Source organism: Heloderma suspectum, chromosome 4 (assembly GCF_057233095.1).
Source record: "Heloderma suspectum isolate Gila_16-S chromosome 4, 16-S_ref, whole genome shotgun sequence".
Taxonomy (NCBI): Eukaryota; Metazoa; Chordata; class Lepidosauria; order Squamata; family Helodermatidae; genus Heloderma; species Heloderma suspectum.
The window spans coordinates 188,373,819-188,391,056 of record NC_139461.1 but is presented as its reverse complement, the minus strand read 5'-3'; the positions used below and the strand labels follow the sequence as shown (position 1 = coordinate 188,391,056).

The window sequence follows — 17,238 nt, the reverse complement described above, 5'->3', positions numbered from 1 at the left end:
TCTGAAAATCTTTGGTCAAATATTTTAGTCTGAAGTTGTGCTTCTGTATTTGTGTTTAAATAGTTTGCTGCTCTATCTAAGATACTTTGTAACTCAGAATAAGCACAGAGAGAAAATGCAAGATCTTTTCAGGAATTCTTGGTGTATTTTTAACTTGCTCAGTGCGGCTTCCTCTGAAGTCTATTTTGCACAGGTATACACTTTACCTGTTGCAAAAATGAAGTTTGAAACGTGTAATAATATGAGGGCTTACAAACTTTTCTTTTTCCTCTTAGTTTGTGATGACAAACTTTTCAATAAAATGAAGTCATCTTGTTCAAAGGCTATAAGACGGTGCAAAGAAATCAATATAAACTTTTTCCCTTATGAATCACAGGTAAACTTAATTTACTGAATCTTTATTTTTAAGTGTTCAGTTATTCACTGCAATCTGCTAAATATGGGCATTGTATATGCTGTAATCAGGCTGAGTGTATGCTGCAAATCTGTAGGAACAGAGAAAAAAAATCAGAATGTGGTATTGAGTGCTGAGCTCTGTTTTCTGAGAGTGTAATTTTCTTTTCTAAAGCATGTTTCTAGCCCATATGCCTGCAAAAAATATACTTGAAAGTATGTGGCCAATGCCTGTGGAAATCTCAGCTAGACTTGTAGCAGAATTAGATGTCCAGTTCTTTTGTGGTGAGACTTTAGTGTCCTGCATAGCTCCTTGCCCCTCCCCTTGATTAGCAAGACAAGAATAATTGATGCAAAACACTAAAAATTGTAGTATGATGCAGAAAAAATAATGGTAAATTCAGGGTTTTTGGCGTAGAACTTGGGTTGCCTGCATGCACATTTTTATTTATTTGTTCATTTATTTATTGTGGGGCAAAGACAGTGCTCAGCTGTGGTAACCTATTCCCAAATTGTTACCTTTGAAATTTTTGGGATTACATGGAACAAATAATTATGTAGGCAAGACGGTATTTTTCCCCCTCTGAAAAGTTTTGTTAGCTTCTCACTTTTTTTCAGGGCTGTACAGGCTAAAGCTTTTAACAAAGCAATCCGAAATTGTGGGTGGGGGAATGAAATGGTGGGTTTTCAGATCCCTGCTAGCTTGCTCAGGGCAGGAGGTAGGAAGTTAGTTTTCCTCTGGTGATTTCTCTAGTGGTCTTTTTTTTTTTTTTTTTTTTTACTTTCTCTCCCTCCATTGGTTTTAATGGGGGTGGGGAAGAAGAGAATTAACTATGCCAGCTCCAGGCTGGTGTGGTTTACGGGCCTGATCTTGGGTTTATCAAGGGAGTGAAGGTGTGGATTCGGTGGGTCCAAGGCTGCCTCTTGGTCCACCCCAAGAAGATTCCTTTTGGGGCCTATCTCCAGCATAAAAACCACTGGCAGTAGACTTATGCCGCAGAGGTTTTTGCAGGCACACTGGGGGCCTCTGTGGCAGAATTATCCTCTCTGCTGATGGAGGGGCACTTTCACCCTGTCCAAACCCTCTAGGCAATGGATTGCGATTTTGGATTGCTCTGCATGACTTCTTCTGAACCTTAAATATCGGAGGACATATTTGTGCACATTGTCCTCTTGCGTTAGTAGTCTGTGGACAGAATCAGGCTTAGCAATATAAAGCCCCTTAGCCCTTCAGTATATCCTGAGGACACAGTCAGAAAATCTCAGCCCGTACAACAGTTATAGGAAATGTTCTTAACATACAGAAATTGAAAAGTCAGAACAAAACACTCCAGTGTAACCCAGTAGGCACTTTGACTCACAAAAGTGGTTGAAATGGTGAGTGCTGAGCTGTAAAGGTAGTTGAGATCATACTTGCTAATTCTGGTGCCCTACTAGACATGCAGAAAATGGTGGTTTAAAGGACAAATTGATGTGTTTTATCAGTAACATGAATTAAAATTGCATAAACCATCTTTTAAAATAATTTGCAAATTAAATGTAGCTCAGCAGACCTTTCCAGATATAATGCAACAAATGAGCAGCTGTTACTTTATTGCATAGAATCCAGAAAGCTTTTCCCATTCAGGAGGGTCTTCTCTTTCAGGGCTTTTGCATTTTGTAGCACTCAAGCTTCACCACTGCAACCTGCAACATTGTCTGGAATGTAGTCATAAAAGTCTGATGGGCACCTGTTTGCCCATGACATTGCTGATAATGACCTGGTTTGCATGTAATGCTAGTCCATGGTTTACTTAAACCATGGCTAGTTGCCCTACCTGGGGTTTGTTTAGAAGACAATCAGACAAACTATGGTTTGTTTTCTCCGTCCCTGGGTTGTTTGTTCTCCTCCTTTACCAACTCCCGAGCAGTTTCCCAGCTCCCTTTGCAGTACTGGCATGTAAAGAGGCTGTTTTTTAAAAAAATCTCTTCCCCGCTGCCTCTGTAGGCTGGAGGAACAACCCATAATTCTGGGTTCACATATAACGGTAACCCATGACTTAAACAACCCACAGTTCACAACCAAACAACAAACCATGGGTTCTCTTTGTGGGTTGTTCATGGTTAACAACCCATAGTTAACCCCTAGCTCTGGGTTCACATGTAATGACAACCCACGTTCAACAACCCATGGTTTAATTAATCATGGTTTGTCATTATGTGCATATCAGGTCTTAGTCTCACCCTCTTCTATCCCATGATATGTTCAGTTAACTGTTGGGTTAGTTAGACCCTAAACAATCCAGTGGTCTGGGTTCACACACTGTGAAGGAGCTAACTGTGGGTGTACTGCAGGCAGTATGCCTGCTCATGCATGACAACCCTTCAGTTTTTAAACGGATGGATTGTCATTATGTGCAAACAGGGCAGCTGGCTGGATGTGCCTGATCTTGTCTGATCTTGGAAGCTAAGCAGGGTTAGCCCTGGTTAGTACTTGGATGGGAGACCACTTGGGAATCAGGCTTCCTGCATTGAGCAGGGGGTTGGACTCAATGGTCTTGTAGGCCCTTTTCAACCCTATGATTCTAGGGCCAATAAGTCATGCATGTAATCTCTTACTTGTCCAGTACCTTTGCCATGTTGTGCTAACACCACTATTCCATCTGCAAAGAGATTTTCATGGGTCCAAAACTTGATTAGTCTCGAGGCAAAGGGCAAGTTTACAGTGGCTTTGGTGCTTGTACTCTCTTTTTCTACACATTTGACTTTTAAGGAGAATTGGAACATACATATATAAATGCCAACATAAATAGGATTAGATTGTGTCTTCCCCCTTTTTTTACAGTGCACAAACTATGTGAGTTTTCATGAGAGATTATACATGTGATGGAGAGTATGTAACCCTAGGTTTACTCCTGCATCCTGCCACCTGTATAACCTCTCTGTGTGAACTGGTCTAGAGTGTGTCAGTTTCACGTTTTCCCTTGTTTTTGAGGAGACAAAACTGTCAACAGGCTTCTCCATACTTCCTTCCTGAAAATTGTCAACATCAGTTCCAATGGAAGCTGCTTCTTTGCAGGCTGAATACTCCCTGCCTTGTGTTGGGTCACATCATCTAACCCCAAGTGATCTTTCCTGGCCGCTATATGTGTGCTGGATATATTTCCTTTGAACTGGGACTTGTGGAAATATTCTGCAAAAGCTAAAATGTCTTAGAGGCATGGTTCAGCTGATCTTCTGGATAAGCCCAACTGTTTCTCACTGTATTTCCATTGTGGTGCATTCCTGTGCTTGAGAGATTCCCTCCCTTATCTTGAATCTTTTTTCATAGAGGACAGCAAAGGGCTTCATACTCCAGGAAAGAACAGGTTTGAGTAGCCACATTTCTATAAAACATTGTTCAAGTTTTATGCTGAAAGGAAATTCCTGTTTGGACTTTGTCAGTGTACTCCTGGCAATACACTCAGATTGGAGAGGGAAGTTATTTTGACAGCAGGAAGATGTGAAGTTCCGAGAACTTCATTAGTAAATGGCAAGAGGTGACTGCTCTTAAAGTTCACTTTAAAAACGTGATGTTTGTAAATAACACTTGCTATGTGGTGGTTGCTTTGCTTCTTAAATAATATCAAGTTATGTAAGAATAATGGTTTCAAAAATGACTAGAAAACTGCATGTTTTGAGCACTGCATGTTGTCAAATATGTAATGCTTAGCATGGTATTTCTACTCCTTTTAGAAAAAGTTGCCAACCATGATAGCAGGACAGAGAAAATGTAAAGTGTGCAGGCATTTTCTCCTAAATTCTTTAGAATCCAGAGGGTTTTTTTTTCCAGAGGTCCAAGAGTGAGATTTCTGCACCAACCCCAGCTTCCAGTCAATTTTCTATACTGTTCAGACTATTTGTTACCTGAACCCCATACTCGTACAGTTTTTTCTTCTTTCTCCAGAGGCATGTTCCATAAGCCATAGAAGTTGCTTATGGAACAGAAAATGGCGAAAATCTACAAATGGCGAAAAGCCAGAACAAAGAAAATGTGCATTAAATTATAGCTATTTAGACTTAGTGGTCATCTGTTGAGATTTCCCCCCTGCTAAATTCTGTGTTTCAGGCTCCATTCCCTTGAAGATTATTTTCACACTGCATTGTTTGTTGTTTATTCGTTCAGTCGTTTCTGACTCTTCGTGACTTCATGGACCAGCCCACGCCAAAGCTTCCTGTCGGCCGTCGCCACCCCCAGCTCCCCCAAGGTCGAGTCCATCACCTCCAGAATTGACTACGCTTCATTGACTACAGATATCCATCCATCCATCCATCTTGCCCTTGGTTGGCCCCTCTTCCTTTTGCCTTCCACTTTCCCTAGCATCAGCATCTTCTTCAGGGTATCCTGTCTTCTCATTATGTGGCCAAAGTACTTCAGTTTTGCCTTTAATATCATTCCCTCATGTGAGCAGTCTGGCTTTATTTCCTGGAGGATGGACTGGTTTGATCTTCTTGCAGTCCAAGGCACTCTCAGAATTTTGCTCCAACACCACAGTTCAAAAGCATCTACCTTCCTTTGCTCAGCCTTCCTTATGGTCCAGCTCTCGCAGTCATAGGTTACTACGGGGAATACCATTGCTTGAACTATGTGGACCTTTGTTGTCAGTGTGATGTCTCTGCTCTTCACTATTTTATCAAGATTTGTCATTGCTCTCCTCCCAAGAAGTAAACGTCTTCTGATTTCATGGCTGCAGTCAGCGTCTGCAGTAATCTTTGTGCCTAGAAAGACAAAGTCTGTCACTGCCTCCACGTTTTCTCCCTCTATTTGCCAGTTATCAATCAAGCTGGTTGCCATAATTTTGGCTTTTCTGAGGTTTAACTGCAACCCAGCTTTTGCACTTTCTTCTTTCACCTTCGTCATGAGGTTCCTCAGCTCCTCCTTGCTTTCAGCCATCAAACTGGTATCATCTGCATATCGGAGATAGTTTATTTATTTATTTATTTCATTTCTATACCGCCCAATAGCCGAAGCTCTCTGGGCGGTTCACAAAAATTAAATCCAAGCAATGCACAATAAAACAATTTAAAATATATAGAACATTAAAACCACATTATAACAATACAACCACAATAAAACCTAGCAGCAGCACAGGAATTTAAAATACAGATTTAAAACAGCAAAGATAAAAATTTAGAAAGCTAAAATGCTAAAATGCCTGGGAAAATAAAAAGGTCTTCACCTGGCGCCGAAAGGAATACAATGTAGGCGCCAGGCGAACCTCATTAGGGAGCTCATTCCAGAGCCGGGGTGCCACAGCAGAAAAAGCCCTCCTCCTAGTAGCCACCCGCCTCACTTCCTTTGGCAGGGGCTCACGGAGAAGGGCCGTTTGTTAATGTTTCTTCCAGCAATTTTAACTCCAGCCTTGGATTCATCAAGGCCAGCACGTCGCATGATGTACTCTATGTACAGGTTGAATAGATAGGGTGAGAGTATACAACCCTGCTGTACTCCTTTCCCAATCTTAAACCAGTCTGTTGATCCGTGGTCTGTTCTTACCGTTGCTACTTGGTCATTATACAGATTCCTCAGGAGGCAGACAAAATGATTTGGTATCCCCATACCACCAAGAACTTGCCACAATTTTTTTATGATCCACACAGTCAAAGGCTTTAGAATAGTCAGTAAAACAGAAATAGATGTTTTTTCTGAAACTCCCTGGCTTTCTCCATTACCCAGCGGATATTGGCAATTTGGTCTCTAGTTCCTCTACCTTTTCTAAACCCAGCTTGTACATCTGGCAATTCTCGTTTCATGAATTGCTGGAGTCTACCTTGCAAGATCTTGAGTATTACCTTCCTGGCATGTGAAAGAAGTACCACTGTTCGATAGTTTGAACATTCTTTGGTGCTTCCCTTTTTTGGTACGGGGATATAAGTTGATCTTTTCCAATCTGTTGGCCATTCTTGTGTTTTCCAAATTTGCTGGCATATGGCATGCATCACCTTGACAGCATCATCTTGCAAGATTTTAAACAGTTCAGCTGGGATACCGTCGTCTCCTGCTGCCTTGTTATTAGCAATGCTTCTTAAGGCCCATTCAACCTCACTCTTCAGGATGTCTGGCTCTAACTCACTGACCACAACATCAAATCTATCCCCAATATTATTATTCTTCCTATACAGATCTTCCATATATTGTTGCCACCTTTTCTTGATCTCTTCTGCTTCTGTTAGGTCCTTGCCATCTTTGTTTTTGATCATACCCATTTTTGCCCTGAATTTACCTCCGATGTTTCTAATTTCTGGAAGAGGTCTCTTGTCCTTCCTATTCTATTAACTTCTTCCACTTCCGCGCATTGCTTGTTTAAAAATAATTCCTTATCTCTTCTGGCTAACCTCTGGAATTTTGCATTTAATTGGGCATATCTCCCCCTTTCATTGTTGCCCTTTGCTTTCCTTCTTTCTTGGGCTACTTCCTGTGTCTCAGCAGACAGCCATCCTGCCTTCTTGGTTTTCTTTTTCTTTGGGATGTTTTTTGTTGCCACCTCCTGAACGATGTTGCGAACTTCTGTCCATAGTTCTTCCGGGACCCTATCTACTGAATCTAGTCCCTTAAATCTATTCTTCACCTCCAGTGCATATTCATTAGGAATATTAGGATTCCTAATGAATATTTGTCAAGAACAAGTCCTGCCAGATGAATCTGATCTTATTTTTTGATCAAGTAACCGCCCTTGTGGACCATGGGAAAGCTGTAGACTTAATATACCTTGACTTCAGCAAAGCTTTTGACAAAGTGCCCCATGATATCCTGATGAGCAAACTAGCTCAAAGTGGACTAGATGAAACAACGATCTAGTGGATCCACAGTTGGCTACAGAATCGGACTCAAAGAGTGCTTATCAATGGGACCTTCAAACTGGGGAGAGGTAACGAGCGGGGCACCGCAGGGCTCAGTCCTGGGCCCAGTGCTCTTCAACATTTTTATTAATGACTTGGAGGAGGAGGTGCAGGGCATGCTGATCATATTTGCAGATGACACAAAATTGGGCGAGATAGCTAATACTTTGGAAGACAGAAAAAAAATTCAAAGTGATCTTGATAGACTGGAGCGCTGGGCAGAAAACAACAGAATGACATTTAATAGGGATAAATGCCAAGTTCTGCACCTAGGAAAAAGAAAGCAAATGCACAGTTACAAGATGGGGGATACGTGGCTCAACAACATTACAAGCGAGAAGAACCTTGGAATTGTTGTCGATCATAAGCTGAATATGAACCAACAATGTGATGTGGCTGCAAAAAAAAGGCAAATGCTCTTTTGGGCTGCATTAATAGAAGCATAGCTTCCAAATCCCGGGAGGTACTAGTTCCCCTCTACTCAGCACTGGTTGGGCCTCATCTGGAGTACTGTGTCCAGTTCTGGGCACCGCACTTTAAGAAGGATGCAGACAAACTGGAGAGGGTTCAGAGGAGGGCAACAAAGATGATCAGGGGACTGGAAACAAAGCCCTATGAAGGGAGACTGAAAGAACTGAGCATGTTTAGCCTTGAGAAGACCGAGGGGAGATATGATAGCGCTCTTCAAGTACTTGAAAGGTTGTCACAGAGAGGAAGGCCAGGATCTCTTCTCAGTCATCCCAGAGTGTAGGACACGGAATAATGGGCTCAAGTTACAGGAAGCCAGATTCCGGCTGAACATCAGGATAAACTTCCTGACTGTTAGAGCAATACGACAATGGAACCAATGACCTAGGGAGGTGGTGGGCTCTCCCACACCGGAGGCATTCAAGATGAGGCTGGACAGCCATCTGTCAGGGATGCCCTGACTTGGATTCCTGCATTGAGCAGGGGGTTGGACTTGATGGACTTGTAGGCCCCTTCCAACCCTACTCTTCTATGATTCTATGATTGTTGTTGTTCAGTCGTTCAGTCGTGTCCGACTCTTTGTGACCCCATGGACCATAGCACCCTTGCCCTTCATGGCTTATTAAATCAAACAAGGAGGGGATGTCTGGCTGGGTCCAGGAGGTTGTAAATTCCTCCTTGAGAGAGGGAGTGGTGCCTGCCGCTTTAAAAGAGGCAGTAGTTAGACCACTCCTGAAAAAGCCTAACCTGGACCCAGAGGATGTTAACAATTATAGGCCAGTGGCCAACATCCCCTTCCTGGGCAAGGTGTTTGAGCGGGTGGTTGTAGAACAGCTCCAGGCACTGTTGAATGAAACGGATTATCTAGATCCATTTCAATCAGGCTTCAGGCCTGGTTTTGGAACGGAAACTGCCTTGGTCACCCTGTGGGATGACCTCTGCCAGGAGAGGGACAGGGGGAGTGCGACCCTGTTGATTCTCCTGGACCTCTCAGCGGCTTTCAATACCATCGACCATGGTATCCTTCCGGATAGGTTGTCTGGGTTAGGAGTTGGAGGCACTGCACTACAGTGGTTCCGCTCCTACTTGGATGGCCGATTCCAGAAGGTGGTGCTGGGGGATTATTGCTCTGTGCCATGGCAATTGTGCCATGGGGTTCCACAGGGCTCTATTCTATCCCCCATGCTGTTTAACATCTACATGAAACCGCTGGGGGAGGTTATCCGGAGGTGTGGGCTGCATCAATATGCAGATGACACCCAGCTCTACCTCTCTTTCTCATCAAAACCAGGTGAGGCAGTGGCTGTTCTGAATCAGTGCCTGGGCATGGTAATGGACTGGATGAGGGCCAATAAACTGAAACTCAATCCAGACAAGACGGAGGTACTGTTAGTGGGTGGTTCGTCTGCCCGGCTAGGTGATATTCAACCTGTTCTGGAGGGGGTTGCACTCCCCCTAAAGGATCGGGTTCGTAGTTTGGGGGTGCTCTTGGATCCAGAACTGTCACTTGAGGCACAGGTGAACTCAGTGGCACGGAGCACTTTTTATCAGCTTAGGCTGGTATACCAACTATGCCCTTATCTGGACAGAGATAGCCTAGCTACAGTTATCCATGCTCTGATAACTTCTCGTCTGGATTACTGCAGTGCGTTATACGTGGGGCTGCCTTTGAAAACGGTCCGGAAACTTCAGCTGGTCCAAAATAGGGCAGCACGATTGTTAACAGGGACTGGCCTGCGAGCTCATATTACGCCAGTACTTTTCCAGCTGTACTGGCTGCCAGTCCATTTCCGGGCCCGATTCAAAGTGCTGGTGTTAACATTCAAAGCCCTTAACGGCTTGGGGCCAGGTTACCTGAAGGATCGCCTCCTCCCATATGTGCCTGCCCAGACCTTACGGTTGTGGCCCTTCTCCGTGAGCCCCTGCCAAAGGAAGTGAGGCGGGTGGCTAATAGGAGGAGGGCTTTTTCTGCTATGGCACCCCGGCTCTGGAATGAGCTCCCTAGTGAGGTTCGCCTGGCACCTACATTGTATTCCTTTCGGCGCCAGGTGAAGACCTTTTTATTTTCCCAGGCATTTTAGCATTTTAGTTTTCTAAATTTTTATCTTTGCTGTTTTAAATCTGTATTTTAAACTCCTGCACTGCTGCTAGGTTTTATTCTGGTTGTATTGTTATATTGTGGTTTTAATGTTCTATATATTTTAAATTGTTTTATTGTGTGTTGTTTGGTGTTAATTTTTGTGAACTGCCCAGAGAGCTTCAGCTATTGGGCTGTATAGAAATTAAATAGATAGATAGATAGATAGATAGATAGATAGATAGATAGATAGATAGATAGATAGCATGCCAGGCCTTCCTGTCCTGCACTCTCTCCTGGAGTGTGCTCAAGTTCATATTCATTGCATCAGTGATGCTATCTAGCCATCTCATCCTCTGTCGTCCTCTTCTCCTTTTGCCTTCAGTCTTTCCCAGCATCAGGGTCTTTTCCAGAGAGTTTTCTCTTCGCATTAGGTGGCCAAAATATTGGAGCTTCAGCTTCAGTATCTGTCCTTCCAATGAGCACTCAGGGTTGATTTCCTTTAGGATTGACTGATCTGACCTCCTTGCAGTCCAGGGGACTCGTAAGAGTCTTCTCCAGCACCACAGTTCGAAAGCATCAATTCTTCGGCGCTCAGCCTTCCTTATAGTCCAGCTCTCGCAGCCATACATTACTACTGGGAAAACCATAGCTTGATTAGACGGACCTCTGTCGGCAAGGTGATGTCTCTGATTCTTACTATGCTGTCTAGGTTTGCCATAGCTTTCCTCCCAAGGAGCAAGCGTCTTTTAATGTCATGGCTACAATCACTGTCTGCGGTGATCTTGGAGCCCAAGAAAATAAAATCTGTCACTGCTTCCGTTTCTTCCCCTTCTATATGCCAGGAAGTGCTGGGGCCAGATGCCATGATCTTCGTTTTTTTAATGTTGTGTTTCAAACCAGCTTTTGCACTCTCCACTTTCACCCTCAACAAGAGGCTCTTGAGATCCTCTTCGCTTTCTGCCATTAGGGTGGTATCGTCTGCGTATCTGAGGTTGTTGATAATTCTCCCAGCAATCTTAATTCCGACCTGTGATTCATCCAACCCGGCGTTTCTCATGATGTACTCTGCATATAAGTTAAATAAGAAGGGTGACAATATGCAGCCTTGTTGTACTCCTTTCCCAATTTTGAACTAATCGGTTGTTCCATGTTCTTACTGTTGCTTCTTGACCCTCGTACAGGTTTCTCAGGAGACAGGTAAGGTGGTCTGGTACTCCCATCACTTTAAGAATTTGCCACAGTTTGTTGTGATCCACGCAATCAAAGGCTTTAGCATAGTCAATGAAGCAGAAATAGATGTTTTTCTGGAATTCTCTTACTTTCTCCATGATCCAGCGAGTGTTGGCGATTTGATCTCTAGTTCCTCTGCCTCTTCTAAACCCAGCTTGTACTTCCGGTAGTTCTCGGTTCGCATACTGCTGAAGCTTAGCTTGTAGAATTTTGAGCATCACCTTGCTGGCATGTGAAATGAGCGCAATGGTGCGGTAGTTTGAACACTCTTTGGCATTGCCCTTCCTTGGAATTGGAATGTAAACTGACCTTTTCCAGTCTTGCGGCCACTGTTGAGTGTTCCAAATGTGTTGGCATATTGAGTGCAGCACTTGAACAGCATCATCTTTTAGGATTTTAAATAGCTCAGCTGGAATACTGTCATCTCCGCTAGCTTTGTTGTTACTAATGCTTCCTTAGGCCCACTTGACTTCACTCTCTAGAATGTCCAGCTCAAGTTCAGTGACCGCACTATCATGGCTATCAGGGACATTCAGATCTTTCCTGTAGAGTTCTTCTGTGTATTCTTTCCACCTCTTCTTAATCTCATCTGCTTCTGTTAGGTCCCTGCCTTCTTTATCCTTTATCATGCCCGTCTTTGCACAAAACGTTCCCTTGAGATCTCCAATTTTCTTGAAGAGATCTCTAGTCTTTCCCATTCCCTTGTTTTCCTCGATTTCTTTGCATTGTTCATTTAAGAAGGCCTTCTTGTCTCTCCTTGCTATTCTCTGGAACTCTGCATTCAGTTGGATATATCTTCCCCTTTCTCCCTTGCTTTTCGCTTCCCTTCTTTCCTCAGCTACTTCTAAAGCCTCATCAGACAGCCACTTGGCTTTCTTGCATTTCTTTTTCTTTGGGATGGATTGAGTTGCTGCCTCCTGAACAATGTTACGCACCTCTGTCCATAGTTCCTCAGGCACTCTGTCTATCAGGTCTAATCCCTGAAATCTATTCCTCACCTCCGCTGTATATTCATAAGGGATATGATTGAGGTCATACTTGAATGGTTTAGTGGTTTTCCATACGTTCTTCAATTTAAGCTGAAATTTTGCAACAAGAAGCTCATGATCTGATCCGCAGTCAGCTCCAGGTCTTGTTTTTACTGACTGTATAGAGCTTCTCCATCTTTGGCTGCAAAGGACATAATCAATCTGATTTCGATATTGACCATCTGGTGATGTCCATGTGTAGAGTCGCCTCTTGTTCTGTTGAAAAAGAGTGTTTGCTATGATCAGCGTGTTCTCTTGGCAAAACTCTATTAGCCTTTGTCCTCCTTCATTTTGTACACCAAGGACATGCTTGCCTGTTATCCCGGTTATTTCTTGACTTCGTACTTTAGCATTCCAATCCCCTATGATGAAGAGGACATCTTTTTTTGGTGTTAGTTCTGGAAGGTGTTGTAGGTCTTCATAGAACCGATCAATCTCAGCTTCTTCGGCATCAGTGGTTGGGGCATAGACTTGAATTACTGTGATGCTGAATGGTTTGCCTTGGATTCGTACTGAGATCATTCTATCGTTTTTGAGATTGTACCCCAGTACTGCTTTTCCCACCCTTTTGTTGACTATGAGTGCTACTCCATTTCTTGTAAGGGATTCTTGCCCAAAGTAGTAGATATGGTCACCTGAATTAAATTTGCCCATGCCTGTCCATTTTAGTTCACTGATTCCCAAGATGTCGATGTTCAGTCTTGCCATCTCATGTTTGACCACCTCCAGCTTACCTTGATTCATTGATCTTACATTCCAGGTTCCTAAACAATATTGTTCATTACAGCATCGGATTTTCTTTTCACCACCAGACACATCCACAGCTGAGTGTCCTTTTGGCTTTGGCCTAGCCGCTTCACTCTTTCTGGCGCTACTTGGAAATTCCCTCTGCTCTTCCCCAGTAGTATATTGGACACCTTCCGACCTGAGGGGCTCATCTTCCGGCGTCATATCTTTTAGCCTTGTGATACCTTCCATAGGGATGGCGGAGAATTTCTCCACGAATCTCGGGGAGGCCGAATGCCAACACATTCGGCCCCCCCGAAATTGTTGGTGAAATTCTCCGCCCCCCCCCCCCCGGGATGGGACTTACCTCCCTCGAATGTCCCTCTCGGCGGCGGGTCCCGGCGGGAGTTTGGGGGCGTTTCGTTGGGGGCGGGGGCGGCGGCTGGTCTTCCGACTGGCTGCCGCCGCCGCCGCCATTACAAAATAAAAGTAAAAAAAAACAACACACCTGTGATAGGCTACGTAACGATTAACGTAGCCTATCATGGCTAGATTTCCAAAGTCAGCCGTGATAGGCTACGTAAATCGTTACGTAGCCTATCACGGGTGACTTTGGGGAGAAAAAAAAAAGTGTGTGCAAATGGCGGCGCCCATGGGCACCGCCATTTGCTTTCCTTATTTGGTCCCAGTAGTTTACGTAAAGATTTACGTAGACTATGGCGAAAATAAGGGCAACGCAAATAGCGTTGCCCTTATTTTCGCCGTAGTCTACGTAAATCTTTACGTAGATTACCGGGACCAAATAAGGAATGCAAATGGCGGCGCCCATGGGCGCTGCCATTTGCATACGCGCTTTTTTTTTTTCAAAGTCACCCGTGATAGGCTACGTAACGATTTACGTAGCCTATCACGGCGGACTTTGGAAATCTAGCCGTGATAGGCTACGTTAATCGTTACGTAGCCTATCACGGGTTTGTGTTGTTGTTTTTTTCACTTTTGTATTTCGCGGCCGGGGAGACGGGGCGCTTCTCCCCAGCCTGAATTTCGGCCAGGCGAGGCGGGGCGCCTCCCCCCCCCGGCCTGAACTTCGGGGGGAGAACCGAAGCGCCTCCCCCCCACCGCGAAGCAAGCTGTGGGACCAGGTAAGTTCCTTTCGTACCATGGGGTTTTCTTGGCAAGAATACTGGAGTGTGTTGCCATTTCCTTCTCCAGTGGACCACATTTTGTCAGAACTCTCTGCCATGACCTGTCTGTCTTGGGTTGCCCTGCACAGCATAGCTTATGGCTTCACTGAGTTACGCAAGCCCCTTCGCCAGAACAAGGCAGTGATCCATGAAGGGGGATTCTATGATTAGGAATATTCATTTCCTAATATTATTAATTATTATTAATAGGAATATTAGTGAGCTCATATCTAACTGATCTGTGGGTCTTCCCTATTCTTTTTAGTCTGATTCTAAATCGTGCAATAAGAAGTTCACACTGCATTACTCTGTGTCAAATTGAACTTAGTTCTGACTGCCTCGGGGTCCATCATGTGTGCAGGTAGTGAACAGATGTACAGTCTGTAAGTAAGAGGAGAAAGTGGAAGACAGTTGCAGAGAAAGAGTGAGAATGAGGAGCATATTGCCTCAAGTGGACAGAGAAGAAGAGATCTGAGGTTAAAAAAAAATGGTATCATTAGGCCATGTTAGCATAGGTATTCCTTTTGGGTACATTTTAAGAAAATCATAGTTATCAAATAGTCTTCTACCTATTACTCTTACATTGTGGTTCCTAAAGCAGTCTATATTGAAACTATTTCTTGACTTAGGTGTTTACTCTTGATGTCCCAAATCCATTCTACCGTTGCTACAGTCCCAACATAGAAAAGACAAATGACAATGTAATGGAGCAAATAGCTGAGCAAATTGTTACATTATGTGCCACTCTAGAAGAAAATCCCGGTGTAAGATACAAAAGGTAGGACAAGAAATTTTGTTTTAAACTACTGCAACTGTCCTATTAGTTTGATAAAAATGGGGTCCCATGCTCTGAGCAGTCTGAAAATTCAGTGGGTTACCAATTCTGAAATGTAAGGAAGCAATGCAATCAATTAAAAGTGCAGGAGGGGAAAATCCAGGACATTATACTGTCATGTCTGTCTTCTATGTTGAAGGCACTTTCGGCTTGTTTGGAAATTGAGGACTATGTGGGGAGAAGGAGATAAACAGGGAAATGAGTTCTACATCAAAGGGAAAACGTCTTGGGTGAGACTGTTCATTCGTAAAAGCTTCAGAACTCCCAGGGCTTCTGGAGGTACCCTTGTTCTTTAACATTTTTCCAAACTCCAGTTCTTAAGTCTGGGGAGGAAAGAACTCTGCACACCTAGTCAAGTGGCTGATGGCAATAGTGCCCCTTGCTAGTGAGTTCCATCCTGTCAACTCACTTTATTCAGACTAAATGATTGCAGGGAAGGACTATAGCTTAGTGGTACAGTGCATGCTTTGCCTATATAATGTCTGGGTTCAATTTCTAGTATCTCTAGGTAGTGTTGGGCAAGTGAAGCCCTGAAGAGCTGTTGCCAGTTGGTGCAGACAGTACTGAGCTATGGACCAGTGGTCTGACTCTGTAAGACGGCTTCCTATGTTACTTCCTATGTAGAAAATATTCTGTAGCTGACAAATCATTAGAATTCTCACAAAGCAAATGAGCCCAACTAGCTAACGAACATGCACTTCACAGATCCATTAATGTCGTAACAACATTACTGTTCAGTGAAGAGGCTTGGATATTTTTCTCTTTTCAGCAAGCCTTTGGATAACGCCAGCAAACTCGCACAGCTTGTTGAGAAAAAGCTTGAAAACTACTACAAAATTGATGAACGAAGCCAAGTAAAGGTAGAGTGAAAGTTCAGTTTCTTCTGGGAGGGTGGGGTCAGGAGAGACCTTTCATTATTCTGGGAATGTAGCTGGGAGGGAGGTATCATTGCACGGGCTGTTTCTGAAGGATTTTGGAATGCATTCATTGGAAAAGAGGTACTTATGCACTGCTCTTCCATCTGCAAGGGGATGGAATTTCACAGGGTTATTAAGCTGCAAAAGGAGAAGCAAGCCACAAACACTAGATAGGAAAACTTATTCTAGCACTACCAAGATCATGAATAGGCCAATGTATTGCTTTCAGTTAAGTCTTGGGGGGGGGGAGTATCTGACATGCCATTTGTTCAGTGTGGATTCCTTTGAAGGAACCTAAAAGATTCCCCCTTGAAGGGAAAGGATACTAGAACCCATTGCCCCTGAGGAAGATCTTGATTGGAACACATGGGTAGGGTATTATGGCTTGTTTCTGCTAGAATGAACTGAATAGTTTTTTGTTAGGTATGTCGTCCTGAGAACTGCAGCTGTAGGATGACTCATAAATTAATAAATCATGACTTGACCTTCTTTCACGCTGTTTTTGTGGCTTTCTGGTGCTGCACGTCCGTTTTTAAATAGAGCTATAGGAATGAACCCTAAATACTTCAGAGACAAAAGGGCTGTGCAGTATTCCATTTTTCTGCTCTATGTGCCTAAAAGGGGGGATTTTCTCTGATTTTAGGGCAAAACCCACTCCCAGCTGTTAATAATAGATCGCGGCTTTGACCCTGTGTCAACTGTGCTCCATGAACTCACTTTTCAAGCAATGGCTTATGATCTGCTACCAATTGAAAATGATACATACAAGCAAGTATAACTTTATCTAGATCTTTTATACTTAGCTTCATAGAATTGTGCAGTAACTTCCAGATGAACTTGTAAGCATACTTTTACCCGCAAATTATCTTTGTCTGTTCCTTGTTGACTGAAATGGAACATTTCCAAGAAAGCATGCTTAGGACTGCAGTCTAACTTTTCTGCTATAAAAGAGGGAGGATTCTGGTATGTTGTGCATGATGATAGTCCCCTATTTATGGCCTGCAATGAAACTCGTGGAAGCTTGTAATCTATTGATGTGGTTTGGACAGTGAATATCTAGTTGAAGCGCACACGAATTTGTGGTAGAATCTTCACTGGAGGCAGTAGAAATTCTTGCAGCTGTCATTGTTGCTTCTTATCCGCTCATGAAAAAATGGCTAAGGCTGCAATCCTAAGTGCACTTGCTAGTGAGTAAGCCCTACTGAGCACAGTAGGACTTACTTCTGAGTAAACTGATATAAGGTTGTGTTGCACATGAAGCATTTCCATAGCCTTAGTCTAGTGCTGCCCCAATTTTAAAGTACTGATATGTCCCTGTGCCAAACAGTACTTTGGTGCCACAGCTCCCTTTATGATATCATGCTTTCTTTTGTGCTTATCTTCATATTAGCAGAGAGGTAGTCTATAGATAGACGTGGGTGAACTTCTGTTGTCATGCTGATTCCACATATGAAATACAAATCTACTTTTTACAACAGATATGCTACAAGTATTTAAACTGAATTTGGAACATACATGC

At 43.5% G+C, this 17,238-nt stretch overlaps 1 protein-coding gene across 3 annotated transcripts in view; it reads left to right on the top strand.

Moving 5' to 3' along the window:
• Positions 1–17,238, top strand: part of STXBP3 (syntaxin binding protein 3) — a 49,026-nt gene that overhangs the window by 13,067 nt on the left and 18,721 nt on the right. For all 3 annotated transcript variants that reach the window (XM_084851585.1, XM_084851584.1, XM_084851583.1), the window contains 4 exons: positions 276–376; positions 14,597–14,745; positions 15,572–15,662; positions 16,363–16,487. In XM_084851585.1, the coding sequence (XP_084707711.1) occupies positions 276–376; positions 14,597–14,745; positions 15,572–15,662; positions 16,363–16,487 (466 nt within the window). The remainder of the gene's footprint in view (positions 1–275; positions 377–14,596; positions 14,746–15,571; positions 15,663–16,362; positions 16,488–17,238) is intronic.